Source organism: Nelumbo nucifera, chromosome 2, assembly GCF_055504915.1.
Source record: "Nelumbo nucifera cultivar China Antique chromosome 2, China Antique-T2T, whole genome shotgun sequence".
NCBI lineage: Eukaryota > Viridiplantae > Streptophyta > Magnoliopsida > Proteales > Nelumbonaceae > Nelumbo > Nelumbo nucifera.
The window spans coordinates 47,946,871-47,965,512 of NC_142650.1; the positions used below are offsets into that span (position 1 = coordinate 47,946,871).

At 46.5% G+C, this 18,642-nt stretch overlaps 1 protein-coding gene across 3 annotated transcripts; it reads right to left on the reverse strand.

Moving 5' to 3' along the window:
• Window positions 1-12,598: 12,598 nt before the first annotated feature.
• LOC104602492 (uncharacterized) lies at window positions 12,599-18,642 on the reverse strand. 3 transcript variants are annotated; one of them, XM_010266203.3, is made up of 5 exons: window positions 18,457-18,642; window positions 17,738-18,034; window positions 17,406-17,475; window positions 17,230-17,326; window positions 12,599-12,767 (listed from the first exon to the last, which is right to left on the reverse strand). In XM_010266203.3, exons 2-4 carry the CDS (start codon window positions 17,909-17,911, stop codon window positions 17,268-17,270), a joined length of 303 nt encoding a protein of 100 aa, XP_010264505.1. In that variant the 5' UTR covers window positions 17,912-18,034; window positions 18,457-18,642; the 3' UTR covers window positions 12,599-12,767; window positions 17,230-17,267. The 3 variants fall into 3 exon arrangements, with proteins under 3 accessions (XP_010264505.1, XP_010264503.1, XP_010264504.1); XM_010266201.3 differs by having other exon boundaries at window positions 18,438-18,641; XM_010266202.3 differs by lacking the exon at window positions 18,457-18,642 and adding an exon at window positions 18,249-18,388.

Genomic DNA, 18,642 nt, shown 5'->3' on the forward strand with positions numbered 1-18,642 from the left:
GTTATTACATAAGTTGATGGAGGGTGATTTGGCCCGACCTCGCAGCACGAGTACAAGTGGGCGTGACCTTGCTCAAACAGTGACTCAGCGTGACAGTGCAACGGATGCAACCACAACTCGGAGGGAAGGTCCCACCGAGTTTAGCTCGGCAACTAGGCGGATAAACTACTTGTCGGGAGCCGCCTTACCTGCACCTCCTCCCCGGGGTTAAGGCACTTCGGAGTGCCCCGAGTTCGGGGTACCGTGACCTTTCTTGATGCCCGAGCTCCTCCCGATGGACCTCGGGCCACCCCCAGACGGGAACACACCGACCCATCTCTAGATGCCCCAGGGTGAAAACACTTCGGGCCAGACAGCTCGGCATAGCTTGCCACAGGCAACTCGCTGCTTATGGGATAGCCCGACACAAGGTAACCCGCAAAGGGGTAGTACGACGTACCGCAGGAAGATCTCCTGCCCAACCACCGTACCCAACAAATCAGGGGCAGCCGCCATGTCCCTTGCCAGAGAGGGTCGTGCCTGCCACCTTTAGAGGGTATCGTACACCTGACAGGCACAGACCCAACAGGAACAACCCCGCGCGTGCCACCTCAGCCCTGCCTGTAACGGCTGTGGCAGGCTGACAGTGGCGGTTGTACCTGCCCTGTCAAAGGCCAGTAGGCCCGGTGCAACGGAATTCTGTTATAAGGAGCCTATTCTCAAAAGGCGGGGGTATCTTGAAATCTCTTGTGCTACCTCACTCTTAGCTTTTATCTTCTCTTTGCTTCTTACTCAGAATACTGACTTAATCGTCGGAGCGTTCCCGCCGGGCGAACCCCCCGGGGATTCTTCTCCTTCCTCATCTCAGGTACCTCTCAGGAGCCATGCGAGTGCCAGCTAGGAGTGACCGGATTGTGCACTATCATTTGGCGTCGTCTATGGGAAACGCTTCAAAAGGCCTTTCTCCAAACCTTCACAGTTCTTTTTTTCCTTGAAAAAACTCAACACTCATGGCTTCCTCAAGCAACGTTGGACGAAGCATGGAGATGGATAACTCCAGGGAACAACCCCAGGTTCCCACAGTCTACATAGGGCAGTTCACCATTCATCTCTCGGTGGATGGAGTCCCCAGCCTGAACGTGCCGCGAGCAACGGCGCCTGTGGGTGTTCCCCTTCCTTCCTCTGTAGAAACGACCTTTGCTGAATCGACTGTCATTCCTCTGGTGACTAGCTAGATCCAGCTCGACGACCTGATGCAATGCATGCGGGCCATGCAAGCCCAAGTGCAGCAGCTCCAGCAACACCAGCTCTATCAGCAGCAAGTGTTACACCACATCTCCCAGTACCACTACCAGCAGCAGTTCCCCCAGCTGCCTCAACCTCAGCTTCAGCAGCCGCAGCTCCCGCCTCGGCACCCAGCCTCACAGCGAGCTAGGTCTTGCCGCCAGGACGAATGCCCCTCTTGCCAAGGAGAAGCCCCCCAAAACCCTCCTAAAAGCCAGGCCTCCTCCCACGGCAGACAAGAAAGACCGGCTACCCCGGTCTCGCCGCAGGCGGTCAAGTCGGGAGGACCCCAGCTCGCCAAGTCTACATCACCTCGGCAATCGAAGTTTGAAACCCCGCTCCATGAGAACCGGTTTGAGATCCTAGCTGCAGACTCCAAGCAAGATCCCTCTGTCCGCAGCCACCACCAGCGGCCCGAGCTACTTCCTACACAAACCATTCCTGACAGCACAGAGGTGAGCAGCACAAATGCCGAGCCCACCAAGAAGCAGAGACGCCACCGCCGAGCTCGCCGATCTGTCACCCGCGATTTGCCCGAACTCGGGGGCAAAGAAGAGGTAAGCTCGGCCGAAGTCAAAGCTCCCCTCCTTTCAGTTCAATCCCCCTTATCTCTCAAGCTCCTGGCAGTCCCGATGCCTAAAGACTTCAAGCTCCCCCCCTCTTGACAAGTACAACGGGTCGTTCGACCCGAGTGATCACATAGATGCTTTCCAGTCGCAGATGCACCTAGCAAGAGCCAGTGAATCATGCATGGGCGTGGCCTTCTCCACCACTTTCAGGGGAGCAGCCCGCACATGGTACCAGAACTTGGCGCCCGGATCAATAAGAAGTTGGACACAGTTCACGCAAACCTTCACGTCCCACTTCGTTACTAGCAAGCGGTATCCGCAGACCGAAGAAAGCCTCCTTAGCATAGTTTAGAGAGAGGGAGAGTCCATCCGGGGCTACATCAAGCAGTTCAACGATGCTTGTATGCAGATACCGCGCCTGAACCCCACCGTGCACCTTGCAGCAGCCAAGAAAGGTGTGACACACAAAGAGTTCAAATGGAACATGGTCGTCAACCAACCAGCAACCATAACCGAGTTTCTTAAGCTCGCAGACAGGTTCATAGCCACCGAAGAGGAGATCAACCAGAAAGGCGAGGGCGCGCCCGAAAAGAGGAAGAGGGAAGGTGAGCCTTCCGGTCAAGGGGACAGCCGAAAGAAAAAGGATGCAGCTCGGGGGACAAAGCCAAGTCAGTCATTTTGAGCTCCTGTAGTGGACCGAACTGATTACACCCCACTGAACGTGAAGCGGGATGAAATCCTGGTGGCGATCAAGGACGCCCCATATGTGAAGTGGTCATTCCGTTTGAGGGGAAATCCCAATGAGAGAAATAAGAATCTGTACTGTAGTTTTCACAGAGATCACGGTCATAGCACCGAGAATTGTAAAAATCTCCGCGACGAGATTGAGGAGCTCATCCGTCGCGGATATTTGAGAAACTTTGTGCAAAATAATAATAATAATAGCAATAAAACAGGTCGGTAAGGGGAGCACGGTAGGGATGCTCCCGAGTCCAGCAGCAGGCCAACCGAACAGCTGCAGAGGCAGCCTCCGGAGGAGAGGCCGGTTCGAGGGACCATCCACATGATAGTGGGAGGTTCGATCATTGCGGGGTGTACTTCAGCAGTAGCTCGGACATCAGTTCGTGAGGCCGCCCGGGAAGAACAGAATCCTCCAAAGCGGCCGAGGACAGAGGAGCCAATTTTTTTCACATAATACGATGCGCGAGGGGTCCACTATCCCCACGATGATGCCCTCGTGGTAAAGCTGAGAATACACGACTTCGAGGTCAGGCGCATACTCATTGACTCGGGCAGTTTGGCCGACATCCTCTTCAAAGCTGCGTTCGACCAGCTTCAATTGCAGAGAAGTAACTTGAAGCCCACAGACACTCCTTTGGCAGCAAAGAAGAAGTACGGCCCCTTGGGAAAATAACAGTACCTGTGGAAGTCGGCACATGGCCTTGCGTAGCTAGATTCAACCACGACTTCCTAGTGGTCGCGACCCCCTCCCCATACAATGCCATAATAGATCGACCGATCACCCATGTCCTATGGGCGGTGGCTTCCACCTATCATTTGGCTATGAAGTTCCCAACAGACTTCAGTGTGGGAGTAGCGCGGGGCGACCAGCTCGAGTCCCGCAAGTGCTATGTCGCCGCCCTGAAGGGAAAGACCAAGGTGGCCGATGGCCTCGAACTGGAGCGGCCTACGGAGCAAAGCGAAGAACGAGCCGTGCCCATGGAAGAAACAGTCACAGTCCTGACCTCAGCAGCCGACCCAGCTCGAACGCTTCAGATCGGTGCTTCCGTCCAGGAACCTCTACGATCCAAACTGGTAAGCTTCTTACTTCAAAATTTAGATATTTTTTCATGGTCCGCAACAGAGATGCCCAGTATAGACCCCCTTATAACTCACAAGCTGAATACTGATCCTATAGTTAGGCCCATTAGACAGAAGAAACGCAACCTAGCCCCGAAGCGGTGGAAAGCGGTCGACGAGGAGGTCGAGAAGCTCCTCGCAGCTGACTTCATAAGAGAAGTCCACTACCCTAGTTGGGTGGCCAACCCCATCCTGGTAAAGAAGGCCAACGGCAAGTGGTGCATGTGCATCGACTACACCGACCTAAACTGGGCTTGCCCAAAAGACTGCTTCCCGCTCCCCAGAATTGACCGCTTGGTGGACGCGACCTCAGAGCACGAGTTGCTAAGTTTCTTAGATGCCTATTCGGGCTATAACCAAATCAAGATGGACCCGATGGACAAAGAAAATACTGCCTTCATCACGGAGTTCGGTCTATACTGTTACAAGGTTATGCCCTTCGGGTTGAAAAACGCAGGGGCAACCTTCCAAAGACTTGTGAATAAGTTGTTTGTGCCATTAATTGGCAAAAAAGTAGAATGCTATGTAGACATGGTCGTCAAAACTCAATTTTCACATGAATTAATACAAGATTTGCATTATGTTTTTGAAATTTTGTGTATTAATATGAGACTGAACCAAACAAGTGTGTATTCAGTGTGACCTCGGGCAAGTTACTAGGATACATCGTTAACCGGCGCGGCATTGAGGCCAACTCGGACAAAATTAGGGTCATCTTAGATATGAGACCACCCCGGAAGTTGAAGGAGGTTCAGAGGTTGAATGGCCGCATAGCCGCCCTGAGCCGCTTCATGTCCAAATCGGCGGACCGCTATCTACCGTTCTTTAAGGCAATCAAGAGCAAAAGGTTCGAATGGACCCAAGACTGTCAGCTCGCGTTTGACGAGCTCAAGAAATACCTTACTAGTATGTCGATCTTAACCCGACCCGAGGTGGGCGATGTTTTAGAACTGTACTTCTCGGCAAGCGACAAAGTGGTCAGTTCGGTACTAATAAAGGAAGTAGATCGGGTTCAACGACCCATCTATTATGTTAGTAAAGTATTGCAGGGAGCAGAGACGAGATACCCAGAGATAGAAAAGCTAGCATACGCACTGGTAATTGCAGCTCGGAAGCTCCGCCCGTACTTCCAGGCTCACACTGTTATTGTTCTCACCGACAAACCTTTGAGGCAAGTCTTACTTAAGCTCGAGGTCTCTGGTTGACTGATGAAGTGGGTCGTTGAGCTCAACGAGCACGACCTCCAATACAAGTCGCGAACTGCCATTAAGGCCCAAGCCTTAGCAGATTTCATCGCTGAGTGCACATTCAGCTCCGAAGTCCTCAGGCCGGTTGAGCACGAGGCTCCCAGCTCGGGTGAGCCCAAAGCTCCCACGTCGGTCGAGTCTGAGCCCCGTGAGGTAGCAGCCAGTGTGGCATCTCTCCTAGTTCGGTCAAGCGCGAGCTGGGATGAGGAGCCCTGGATCCTTCACGTAGATGACTCCTCAAACCAACAGGGCAGCGAAGCCGGAATAGTTCTACACGGCCCAAGTGGCACGAAACTGGAGTATGCGCTACGCTTCGAGTTCGCGGCATCTAACAATGAAGCGGAGTATGAAGCGTTGATAGCAGGACTAGCTCTAGCCAGAGAAGTAAAAGCCAAGCACATCGTTATCTGCAACGACTCCCAGCTCGTGGTCAACCAGGTCACCAGCGAGTACGAAGCTCGCGAGCCAACCATGATCGCCTACTTAGCCAAAGTCAGAGAGGCCCTGCTCAACTTCCAGTCACACTTTATCAGGCAAATCCCAAGGTCGGAGAACGCTGAGGCCGATGCCCTGTTCAGATTTGCCAGCACCAGCGACATCACCATGAGAACCGTATACATAGAGAACTTGCCTCGGCCTAGCATTCTCGAGGGGGCAGAGGAGGTCGCTCTCATCGTTCAAGCAGAGCCGAGCTGGATTGACCCGCTCGCGAGCTTCTTGCTACACGGGACCCTCTCTGCAAATCGCAATGCAGCTAGAAGGGTGCAGCACCAGGCAGCCAAATACGTCATGATAGACGAACGGCTATACCGGAGATCCTACACGCTTCCCTACCTGCATTGCTTGTAACCAACCAAAGCCGAGCTCGTACTCCGCGACACTCATGAGGGGTTGTGCAGCGGGCACTTGGGGGGCAGGGCCCTCGCCCAGAAGGCACTCCGACAGGGATATTATTGGCCAACAATGAAGGCAGACGCTATTGAGCTCGTTAGAAAATGTGATAAATGCCAGAGACATGCCAATATTCACCACCAACCCGCTGCCGACCTCAAGTATCTCACCAGCCCGTGGCCCTTTGCACAGTGGGGCATTGATGTACTCGGGCCATTCACGCCAGCAATGGGTGGGAGGAAGTTCTTAGAAGTAGCAGTGGAATACTTTACCAAGTGGGTAGAAGCCGAACCCCTTGTAACGATCACAGCCTGAAATGTTCAAAATTTCTTTTGGAAGAACATCGTGTGCCGCTTCGGATTACCTCGGGTATTGATTTCTGACAACGGCAAGCAGTTCGAGGACATCAAATTTCAAGACTGGTGCCAAGACATGGGAATCCGACAGAATTTTACTTCAATCACACACCCTCAAGCAAACGGCCAGGCAGAAGTCACGAATAGAGCCATCCTCCGCGGACTAAAGGCACGGCTGGACCGAGCTAAAGGAATATGGGAAGATGAACTACCCAGTGTTCTATGGGCCTACCGAACCACGGAGAAGACTGCCACGGGAGAAACACCCTTCAATCTCACCTACGACACCGAAGCAGTGATCCCTGTAGAGATCGAAGTACCTACGTTGCGACTAGAAGCATACAGTGATCAGACAAACGAAGATGAGCTACGTACAAACCTCGATCTACTCGACGAAGTAAGGGACCTCGCGTACATCAGGACCGCAACCTACCAGCAGAGAGTAGCTCAGTACTATAATGCCAGGGTCAAGAAGTGGAACCTTCGCGTGGGTGACCTTGTCCTTCATAAAGTTATGGTACCGAAGCCCGACGCTGGCAAGCTCGGGTCCAACAGGGAAGGACCTTACCGAGTGAAACGAGTGCTCGGGGAAGGAACGTACGAGCTTGAGACCCTCGAAGGGAAACTAATACCTCAGGCATGGAATATTGTCAACTTAAGACAATACTATCTGTAAGAATTGGGTAGGCCACGAGCCAGTCCCAAAGCCTAAGGGCCAGAATACCGAGCTGACATGACCTCGGCACAACAAGACCCAGTCGCCTCTATGGCATGGGCAGACTCCGAGAGTGGGCCACGAGCCACTCCTCCAGCCTAAGGGCTGAAACGCTGAGCTAATAAAGAAACCTCGGCAGCATACAAGACTTAGTCGCTCCATCAGCATGAACTAAGTACTTGCAGCGCCCAAGGTGCAGGCGGCTCGGGTACGAACCATGTAACGAACAGCCCGCCCTGGCATGCAACAAATTGATCCCGTTAAGGACAACTAATGGCAACCTACCCTGGGTGTAGACAGGTCGGGCATATACCCTACTATGTCACTCACCTTGGTGTACACAAGGCTACCCCTACTAAACAGTTCGGAACCATGATGACAGTTAAGGAACACCCCCTCCGGGAGTTCAACTCGGTAGGTTAACAGCTTGGGGTGAGACAACCATTTCGGCAAAAATAAATTGCACAAACACTTAGCAAAAAATATTTCTTCATTACATAAATTTCATTAAAAAAGTCTTGATTACAAGAAAGAGAAAGGGAAAAGACTAGGTTTGTAAATACATGGACCAAGCTATTTTGGAAGCCCGTTGTCTTTGCTAGAGGCCTCCTCGGGGGCAGCAACTGGGCCAGCATCCTCTGCTTCATCTTTAGCGACTTCGTCCTCAGAGTCTGGATCATCTTTTGACTGACGTACGATGTCATCAGTGATCCGCAAAGTGGTGATGGCACTCGTATCCAGGTCGGGGTAAAGATGCCTGATTAGCCACCGACTGAGCTTGAAGCCCCTGCGGTAGGCCTCGGTCATCACATCGTCAAACCTTGAAGATCTGACATAGCCGGTGACGGCTTGAGCTTTGGCCTCCTTGAGAGCATCCTCGAAGATCACAGTCTTCTCTTTAATATCTTCTTGGAGGTACTCCACCTCGCGCTCCAACTTCCCCTTTGCCTCCTTGAGGCCCTGCATCTCGAGCTTCAGGGTGTCCCGCTCAGCCTTGAGGCTGTCCACCTCGAGCCCCAAGGCCTCTTGGCCGACCTTGAGCCCATTCACCTCGGCCCTCAACTTGTCCTTATCTCGGGCCAGCTCGCCCTTCTCCGCCATTAGCACCTCGATGAAGCTCTTATGAGCCAAGGCGTCACTCTCTAGGCGGTGGACCTAACTGCGAACTGCCCTCAGTTCGGTATGGGCTACGCGGGATGACTTCTCAGCCTCCAGAGACCGCCTCAGATGCCGATCTGATTGAAGGGTCAAGGCGCGAATGGCGGAGTTCACCTGCAAAAGGGAAACCAGTTAAAAAGAAAAAGAAAAACTCACCACCATAGTATGGGTGGCAGCTCGGATCCCGAGCTGACCAAGAGTGAGATCAGCCCACTCATTGACCTCCCCCGGGTATGCAGCCAGCTTGCTCTTCTTCAGGCTGCATTGGGGATTCAAGACGGTTTGGCTCCCCTGACCCTCCGAGCTGGACGCTGTCATCTCTACATCACAAGTGGACTCCTTAGAAGCCTCAACGGTAGCTTCAGCAGGATGAGCCCTAGTAGCAGCCTCTGTAGCACAAGCCTCGACTGCGCTCTCAGCAGTAGGTTCGGTGGGCTTAGAAGAGGACTCCGCTACCACCTCGGGCCCCTGAGGCACCGCGTTTCCTTCCAGGTCGATGACAGGTGGAGTGCCTGGGAGCTTGGGCTTTGAGTCTCGGCTGAGGCTTGTGGAGACTCAACACATGCCTTCTTGGCTACACGTTTCTTTCTCTTCATCTAGCGGAAGAGTCTCTAGTTGTCTATCCTCGCCGCCTCCATGGGACCTGCAGTAAAACACGACATTAGCAATCCCGAAGTAAACATACATACAAAAAGCCGAAGTAAAACAAAACCTACCCCAGCTCAAGTCGGCCTGGACGAACTTCTCTTCGGATGTGAAGTCTTTATAATTTAACCCAAGCTGAGCCAACATCTGGAGTGCCTTCTTGGTCTTCCCATCTAAGATGACACCGGGGTCTTGAACAGCCACCCTCTAGTCAGTAAGGAAGGGCCACCCCGTGCTACTCCGAACTACGAAGTAGTCCCGCTTCCAGGCCAGGACCTTACTCAGGAGTCTGTGCATAAGCTTGAAACCCGGGCGGGGAGACAGGTAGTAAGACCGTTTGTGCCCGGGGAGAGTGCCCAAAGCACTCTTCTTTATGGCCAAAATGGTGCTAAGAATGTCCAAGTCGATAGGGAGAGATCGGTCAAAGCAAAGAGAAATGGTCCCAACTATATTCCGTATGGAATTCGGGTGAAGTTGGTCCAAAGTAATGTTGAAGTGCACCAGCACCTCGGTAATCAAGTGGTGGAGAGGGAGTCGGAATCCGGCTACTAACTGCTCCCTGAAGACCATGATCTCATTGGGACCATGCTCCCATGGAAAGCTGCCGGTAGGAAGACTGTAAGAGTACTCCCCAGGAAGGTGAAACCTCTGTATGAGGTCCTGGAGTCTCTCCGGAGTCATGGTGGAAGGGCCGAACTGATCTGGCACCCGACCTCGATGGGAGGTGGATGCCAGATGACCCGATGCCACCCGTACATCGGACGGCTGGGCGGTAGAAGAGACACCCTGAGCCGAGGTACCCACCTCGGGCTCGTCGATGAGGCTATCTACACTAGACGACATAACGAGCTGAAGGGAAGAAACAAACTGGAAGGGAAAAGGAAGCTCAGGAGAACTCACCAAAGGAACGTGACTGGACTGGGAGGACGGGACGAACTAGAAGACCCGAGCTAAGAGACCTCTAGCGCGAGCTCAAACACTAACGACGAAAGCTTTGTGGCGAAGAAATGGCCAAGGGTCCCCCCTATTTATAGCCACAGCTGTGGGCTCCTCGAGGCGAAAACGGTTTAGCGCGTTTTTGACGTCCGCGAAGTCCAAATCGCGTGAGGTCCGCGCGTAAACTGGACATGACTCGGGTCTCTCTTGATCGAACCGGGCACTAGACCAGTCCAACTGGACGGAGCACGCAACGGGGTGGCATAAGTACCGACGCCAAATCCACCCGGCGCGTCATGACCTCCCCGCGTTGGGTCATCGCCGCCAGCGCAGGGAGTGGGGGGCAATTGATGGAGGGTGATTTGGCCCGACCTCGTAGCACGGGTACACGTGGGCGTGACCTTGCTCAAACAGTGACAGCGTGACAATGCAACGGATGCAACCACAACTCGGAGGGAAGGTCCCACCGAGTTCAGCTCAGCAACTGGGCGGATAAACTACTCACCGGGAGCCGCCTTACCTGCACCTCCTCCCCAGGGTTAAGGCACTTCGGGGTGCCCCGAGTTCGGGGTACCTTGACCTTCCTTGATGCCCGAGCTCCTCCCGATGGACCTCGGGCCACCCCCAGACGGGAACACACCATCTCTAGATGCCCCAGGGTGAAAACACTTCGGGCCAGACAGCTTGGCATAGCTTGCCACAGGCAGCTCGCCACTTACGGGATAGCCCGACACAAGGTAACCCGCAAAGGGGTAGTACGACGTACCGCAGGAAGATCTCCTGCCCAACCACCGTACCCGACAAATCTGGGATAGCCACCATGTCCCTTGCCAGAGAGGGTCGTGCCTGCCACCTTTAGAGGGTATCGTACACCTGACAGGCACAGATCCAGTAGTAACAACCCCGCGCGTGCCGCCTCAGCCTTGCATGTAACGGATGTGGCAGGCTGACAGTGGCGGTTGTATCTGCCCTGTCAGAGGCCAGTAGGCCCGGTGCAACGAAATTCTGTTATAAGGAGCCTATTCTCAGAAGACGGGTATCTTGAAATCTCTTGCGCTACCTCACTCTTAGCTTTTATCTTCTCCTTGCTTCTTACTCAGAATACTGACTTAATCGTCGGAGCGTTCCCGCCGGGCAAACCCCCCGAGGATTCTTCTCTTTCCTTATCTCAGGTACCTCTCGGAAGCCACCCGAGTGCTAGCTAGGAGTGACCGGATTGCGCACCATCATAAGAGTTTTCTTAGAAAACAACACTGATTTTATTTGATATCAATACTAGGAGTAATATTTTTAACATTAATCTATATTATCCAATATCCAAGATGATGCCACATCATTGCATCACTGATAATAATACATCATTTTCTTAAAAAAATATTAAATTTGACATTGCTCTAAACCACACTTTCCCGATTTTCAAGTCATGGTCTAAAATAACATTTTTTCCGGAAAAACCGTAAAAAACAAAAAAGTATTGTTTGAAGCACTGCTTTCTCTCAAAAAAATGACATTGATACCAAACATCACCTGAATGAATGCAAGGTGGAGGCAAAAGCTGTTTCTCACGGACATAACAGTTTATGTGGACACTCCCCACAGCAGATAGACTCCCTTTCTGGACATTGATCGGATGTTTAAGTTTCCTTGTAGTGTTTGGAAATTGGAATGGTCCCCAATCCCAACGATGGGCCTGAGATGGGGTTCTAGCCTTGACCAACGGATGGTCAAATGCCACAACGAATGGAAAGGGGGCAAAGGAGGAAGAGTTAGGTGGTTAGTAACTAAAGCTTGCTTCGACGAAAAAAGGGCGCGGTTAGTATTAGTAAAGCTTACCTGGTACAGGGGAAGCCGCTTCACTTTGTTTGGGACAAGCACCGCTGTGGCAACCGGCATGCTGCCAACAGGGACTCGGGATGTCTACCGCAAAAGTCTCTGTGAATATTGGCATCATAATCTCAGTTTTATCTATATCTAAAATGGGTTCGACTATGATGCCTGAAAAGACATGATATCCAAGAACTTCTAAATAAATGACCCGGAAATGAAATCATTCTGATCATCAGTTTTTAGGTTGACGGTCTGACTGTCTGGTTCGAATAGACAATTCGTTCTGACAAATAAATTAAAAAAATAAAAATAATAATTAAAAATAAAAAACAGTCAAAAACTGTTGAACAGGTTGATGTTTCAACGGTTTTTGGCCAAAAACTGGGTTTAGGGTAAAACAGAACCGATTGCCTGGATGGTTTCCGAGTCAAATGATCCGACCGTCCAGGTCAATGACAGTTCAAAAACCTTGATGTAAACCAATCCAGACATTGCATACCATAGTTTTCAAAAACCGGACCGGACCAGACAATCGGACCAAAAAAACCGAGAACCGGTCAAATGACCAATTCCATTTTACCCCCAAACCATTATTTTGCCAAAAAAACGTTGATTTGGTCAACAAACCACTGATCCAAGCAGTCAAACTGTTCAGCAATTTTGACTGTTTATTTTTTTAATTTTTTATTCTTTTGTCAGAACAGGCCATCCATTCGGTTTAAACAATCAGACCGTTCCACCCAGAAACTGAACCCCTGACTAGTTCATTGTCCGGTTCGTAAAAAACCTTGATCCAGACATTGAATTGGACAGGTCCAATATGGTCAAAACTATTCATCAGATTGGATTGGACCTGGTCCTATTTGTACCAAATCCAGTCCAATTGACACCGGGCATCTTTGGGCATGGATCAGTTGATAGTTGATACAGAAAACTCTTTGGCAAGATGCCAACACCTAATGATGATGACTGCAACAACAGATTTCTCTATTCATGTAAAGGAGCTACTACGGGAATAATTTGCAGATCTAACCTATGGCCATGGTAACTTGTCCGTAATATACTGGGAAATGGTAATTCTTAATGAATCAGAAAGCATGAATATCATATTCGCTCAAAGAAACAATGCCATAGAACAAGGATAAAAATTCCCTTAAATTAACTAAAGCATAAATTCCAATAAGGTATAGTTACATCTTTTTCCATGGGCAATGTCTGGAAAAAAAGGGGAGGGGGGAATCGAAAGAAATGATGGAACAGGATTGTCTGGTCTGGTGTGGCCATGTCATGACCCTGCAAACTGAAAGCAGCACAGGATTAGCACACAGCATAAAGCGCCTAATATATAGAAAAGGATCCCGCACAACATGGTCTAATGACTAATCGTTCATATACAACAACTATCAGCTGCTAAAATGGAGTAAACTTTTTGACTGTCCACGTTTGACGGCTTGGGCTGTCAACAGGGCTCTCCCTGTGTGGCACGTTACTTCACCCATGACCCAACCATGCTGCATCCAGCACCAATTTTGTTGCACTGGGTGTGTGAGTCATGCAGGGAGAGCGCTGTTGAGTGTTCAAAGCTCAGGCTGTTGAACGTGCACAGCCAATTTTTTCCTCATTAAAATGTGCATAAAACCATAGATTCATGGTGTAAAGCTCCACAAGCAAAACCCAGTAAGCTGGAGAGTTCAACTATCTTTCTTCTTTTTTGGTGCAGGCATTTTCATTTGGACCTTCCATCCTGCATTTCACAATTGTCTTAACCATGTTGATGGTGTCGTCCACATCAGCATCCCATGGATCAATTGAGGAGTCCACAAATCATGTGTCACAAACCTCTTTTATTAACTAGATCTTTGGATTCATGCTTTTTGTTCAAAAGTTCTATAACTAGATTGGATGTAAAAGATAAGGGCACAGTTGAATCAGTATGTACTGGCTTAAATGGTAATTTACTCATCCAGACCATGAAAATTGACAATAACTGGAACCCGGGAAATTCACGGATTCCCAGTCTGACTGTACGATCCCATCCAAGTCTAGCTGCATTAATCATAATTATTCTTGTTGACAGTTACTTTTATTCATTTATTCCTTTACCAAATCATATAACACTCGTATAAGAGAAAAGTCCTGCAGAACAAGGCCAACTTATTTGTTTTTAAGCATTCGGAACCCTAAGTTTGCTTTCACCTCACTGTCATACATTCAGTTTCATTTTTCTTTAATGAACCATACAATGCCCATACAAGAGAAAGCCCTGCAGGACCACTTTGAACACGTGCTTTTAAGTATGTTTAGTCTTTGATAAGTCTGCTTCTTAGAGGCATGCAGGGTACAAGCTACATGATTAGCTTCAATGCATGTAAAAACTTGATATAACCAAATGCAAACAAGTATACATGTAACCACATGCATGTGTATAATTAATCAGATTGAGTTTTACTAAACTGTACACAATAGATTCAATAAGTAACTAGATTTTGCAAGAACTTTCCAAGAACAATATAACAATGAGAAGGAACATAATGAAAAGGGCGAACAACACCATTCAAACAATCAAAGAATCTTCTCAAACAACTAGTAGGTTAAGGGTCCATGCCACAAAGAATGTACAGTAAATAACTTTTTGCAGATGAAATAGAGGAACATACATTTTTTATCAGCAAGGAACATACATATTTTATAGGAAAAAAAAGTAGGAATTTGCTGAGGTGTCTCCTAAAAATATTTTAGGAGAACAGGCATATATCACAGGTAACAGCTCTCTTTCTGCTCACATAAACAGTCAACAATGTTTCAAACTTTCAATGAAACTAACTTTTCAGGGATGTCCCTCACCCAAGCCTGTTTGATTCTGCCTACCTTTCTGAGAACTAATATTTGAATCTTATTGACTATGTATTCAGAACCCTCATGTATAGACTCTTTGTACACAGGATCTGGTGTAAATCTCTGATATAGTTTTAAAGCAATACAATGTTTACTTTAGTATTTACCCTCTTCAAAAAAAAATGTTTCAATGACATTAAATTTGAAGAACAAGTGAAAGAATCCATTAGAAACAGAGATTAAAACCATGCCCCCTCATATGGTTTCTCTCTCATCCAAACAGCTACAATGTGGGCCTCAAACATCTCTGTACTCAGTTTCAGACATCTCCTTCCATGATCTGGCAAAATCTCCACACCCTTTTACCCTTCAAATTAAATACTCAATAAAAAAAAATATAATCTATTCACTTAAATCCTTGAAAGTTTTTCCTTTCTTATTCCCTATTAGATATGTTGCAATTTTAGTAGAAAGTGATGAGGATGCAATTAAGAATAATGCTCAAGATATGACCCAAAAGCGCCATTTGCTATACCTTTGGCTTAACCATTAGGGAGAAACAGAAGAGCATGCTAACTCATAAAATTAGAGCAAGCTGGTTAAAACGAAGAAATGCATCAAGGATTCGAGTATGCTCTGTTATTAGGACATACCAATGAGACCAAAAGGAAAGTTTTATAAAATGACCACAACTATAAGACCAATTTATGTGTAACAGTGTGCTGAGTAATTAGGAATAACATATCAAGAAGATGAGAGATTAGGTAGATGAGAATGCAAAGATGACTTAGTAGCAAGATTAGCAATAATACATTTAAAAATGAAAAGAAGACACAAGAATAGTCCCATTTAGGTAACAAGATGAGATGAAGTTCAGTCAGATGGTTTAGCCATGTACAAAGAAGGCCAGTAATTGCACAGTGAGGAATGGCTTGGTGCAAATAATTGGGATAATCTGGTTGAGGATATGAATCTTGATAAAGTACAATGATGCAACAGAGTTGTGTACAGAACCATAAATAATTAGGGCAGCACTTTAATCAGTTGGGTTGAGTAATATTCTTTCCACTTGCTCAAGCTTTCTAATATGTAGCACCTCTCAAGTAACTAAGTTTCACCTGCTTGTTCATATTCCTTGATATCTACCACTTCCAACCAAGTGAGAATTAGACTACATCATCTTACCAAGAGAGAGAAAGAGAGAGAGAGAGAGAGGGAGAGGAGACTAATTGATATCTGTGATGCCTGGACTACCCTCAATTCAGTTTTAAGATTGGATACCATGGGTCGATGGGTTATGACTTACGAGAGTAAAATGAACATTATAACACCATGCAATGCCAAATAGAAAAAAAAAATAACAAAAACAAAAACAAAACAAAACAAACCAGCATGTAGAGTTCAACCTGACAATAGCATATGCATCTCAATGTACAAAACAAAAAGGGAAAGGAATAAAAAGAAAAGGAAACAGACCACAACCACAATATCTCATAAGGCACCTGACTTGCCATTTGTGTTGCCTAACCAGTTGCACAAGTGCTTAATCTGGCACCTTATGGCAAGGCAGGCACCGACTGTGCATGCATGAAAGACAAAGACTCTAAGAAACCACCCATATAGCACCTTATCACATAGGCAGGTGCCTTGACAACTATGGTATTGTATAATTATAATGGAAACAAAGTTAGTATTCATATAATTAATTATTTACATTAGTTTTTTATCAGAACTAATTATTTACATTAATTAACTGGTTAATTGTCTTGTTTTTTAATTATTTATAATAATTAATTAGTTCTTAACATAATTGTTTATGGTCATTCTATGACTTGATTAATTAATATATGAAACATCACAGATAGTAATCATCAAATGTTAAATAGAATAGTAGAACTAACTAGTATTTGCACAAGATACTATAGCTAATTAAGTAATTAGTTTCTAATTGAACATTTTCGAACAATTTGTTTTAAAAATGAAAAACTAACAGAAGGATAAAGAAGGAATAAATAAGGGCTTACTGTCAGATCCAAAGGGACAGGACTTATGTTAATTGACTTTGCACATTCCACACCTGCATTAACTTGGCACATCATTCTTGTGTCAACTTGGGAGGGCTTGGAATAGGTTACCATAAATAAACCTATAATATATTCTGCGGTTACCTAGGACAAGAAAGATGAGTGTTCTTCAAAAACATTATGGCAGAAGATTGACACCTAATAGTTGATCCCAAAGGTGATGATACCAATTATGAAAAGGAGACAAAACATTCAACTCCATAAAAAAACACAAATCTGGTGCTAAGTAGTCAAGTTATAAAACCTCCCTGAGGTGGGGGAACATAATAAATGAACCTGAGAGAAAAGACTAAATCAATGTATGACCCGAGGCTACCAACTGAAAAACAAAATGTTTATAAGTTGAGCTTTACTTCCCTCTAGACAATAATTAACTAAATTTTTGAGTTTACACCTCTCTCCTCTCATCACGATCAATAAAGACAAGGAATTTAATCAAGAAGATATAATATCACCAAAAGGAAGATGACCTTGTAGAGAAGGTAGTAATTTCACCAAGCTTTCAGTGACCAACAATATCCATAACAGCTATACCCAGTGGCAGGTACTTGATGCTTATTTTAAAACAAATTATACTCGAGCCTTCTAAAGTTATTTGGTAATGGAATAGGATCATACTCTACTACAAACTCATAGTCTATTGTGCTCCATGATTGTCCTTTGATGCCTTTATATTGACCAAGTGCATCAGAATATAAATATTTATTTAAAAGAAAAAAAAGAAAGAAGGCCATCCAATAGCCAGAATTCTTGCCACAAGAATAAATACAACAAATTCGACCATAAGAAGGTTGATGAAGCATAGTCCAGGAAAAAGAGGAAATGTAGAAAAAGCCTACTTACTTTTTCATTTTTGTTTTAATTTTCAAAGCCCATATAATCTATTTGGCATCAGCAGCTTTCACCTCCTCATCTGAATCTGAATCACTCGCATTATAACCTAACGAGAACCAAATAGAAGTTTCTAAGACAAACAGAGACATAATCATAAATGGATAGATAGATAGATAGGGAATCACCTGGATGTTTATCGCTAACCTTCCAAACAGAAGATCGACTTCTTGAAGCTCTTGTAATCCAAGCTCTTCCCTACAATTCCAACATAAAATGAAGTTCTCAAAATAAGACTGATCATAACAGAGGAAAAAGGAAGACTTGCATTGCCCCATAAAATCTACCGAAACAAGAAAAGGTTAAAAAAAAGGATCTTAGTATGAAAAAAGAACCCTAATTCCCTGCGACTTTAGATAATTAGATTTACTGACAAAAAAATACAACTCCGAAAAGCGGATTAGAAACTCAAGAAAAAAACCCATATAAATGGAAAAATACGAAAGCCCCAAGAATTCACCTTCTGCGCATCTCTAGGAACTCCATAACCACTGTAATACATCTGACCCACCAAGACCTGCATGCCACTGTCGCCGGCCTTGGCCTCCTTAAGTGTGTCTTGAAACCAGCGCCTGACACAATCAGAGACCACCTCCGACAAAGGCACCCGGTTCTGCCTCTCTGGGTTCTCCATCTTCCAACGTCAAATTGCTATTTCCGGCGAAAAAGAACTGCTTTAACAAATTCTTGTAGCCTGGTCGTAAAATGAAGTGATTTTCCCACAAAGCACAAGGCTACCGTATCTATATTTATCTATCTAGAATATAAACAAACAGACGAAGAACAATTTGTCAGAACGAATAAAATAGCCATCATATTGGTTTCTCTTAGAAAGGTTGAACCCTGCCCATGTCTTTAAAATCCCTGAAAACCAACATTGTAGTTGTGTTGTAAAAGGCAGAGCTTAAACCCATACTACCACATGAGAGAGAAGAAAAGAATGAACATGAACGAAAAGTATTATTATTTACATGTGTCAGACCGTGGAGCTGGTGGCTAGGAGGAAGGTTCCTAGATTCTTAAATTTTAATACTTTTAAAGAGCAATCTGAGCATGCGATGTTTTTTTAGGATAGAAACAAAAGGTACTATAGGGTAGCACGCCCCACAAAATCACCAAAACAAATAGAAGTTAAATCATAAAATAGAGAGAAACAATACCACTAGACAAAGAAAGAACCTTGTTAGCTGGTCAATCCGTGCTTGGTTTGCCTCTGAATACATGTGCCTGTAGCAAATTCTACCTACTTATCTTTTCTTCCCAGCAGTTTGACATTACATTCCTGAGATTTCAAGGAGTAGGGATTAGATTGGACCTTTCAAATATTTTATAATTAGATTGAACCTCTTCAATAGTGGTTAACAA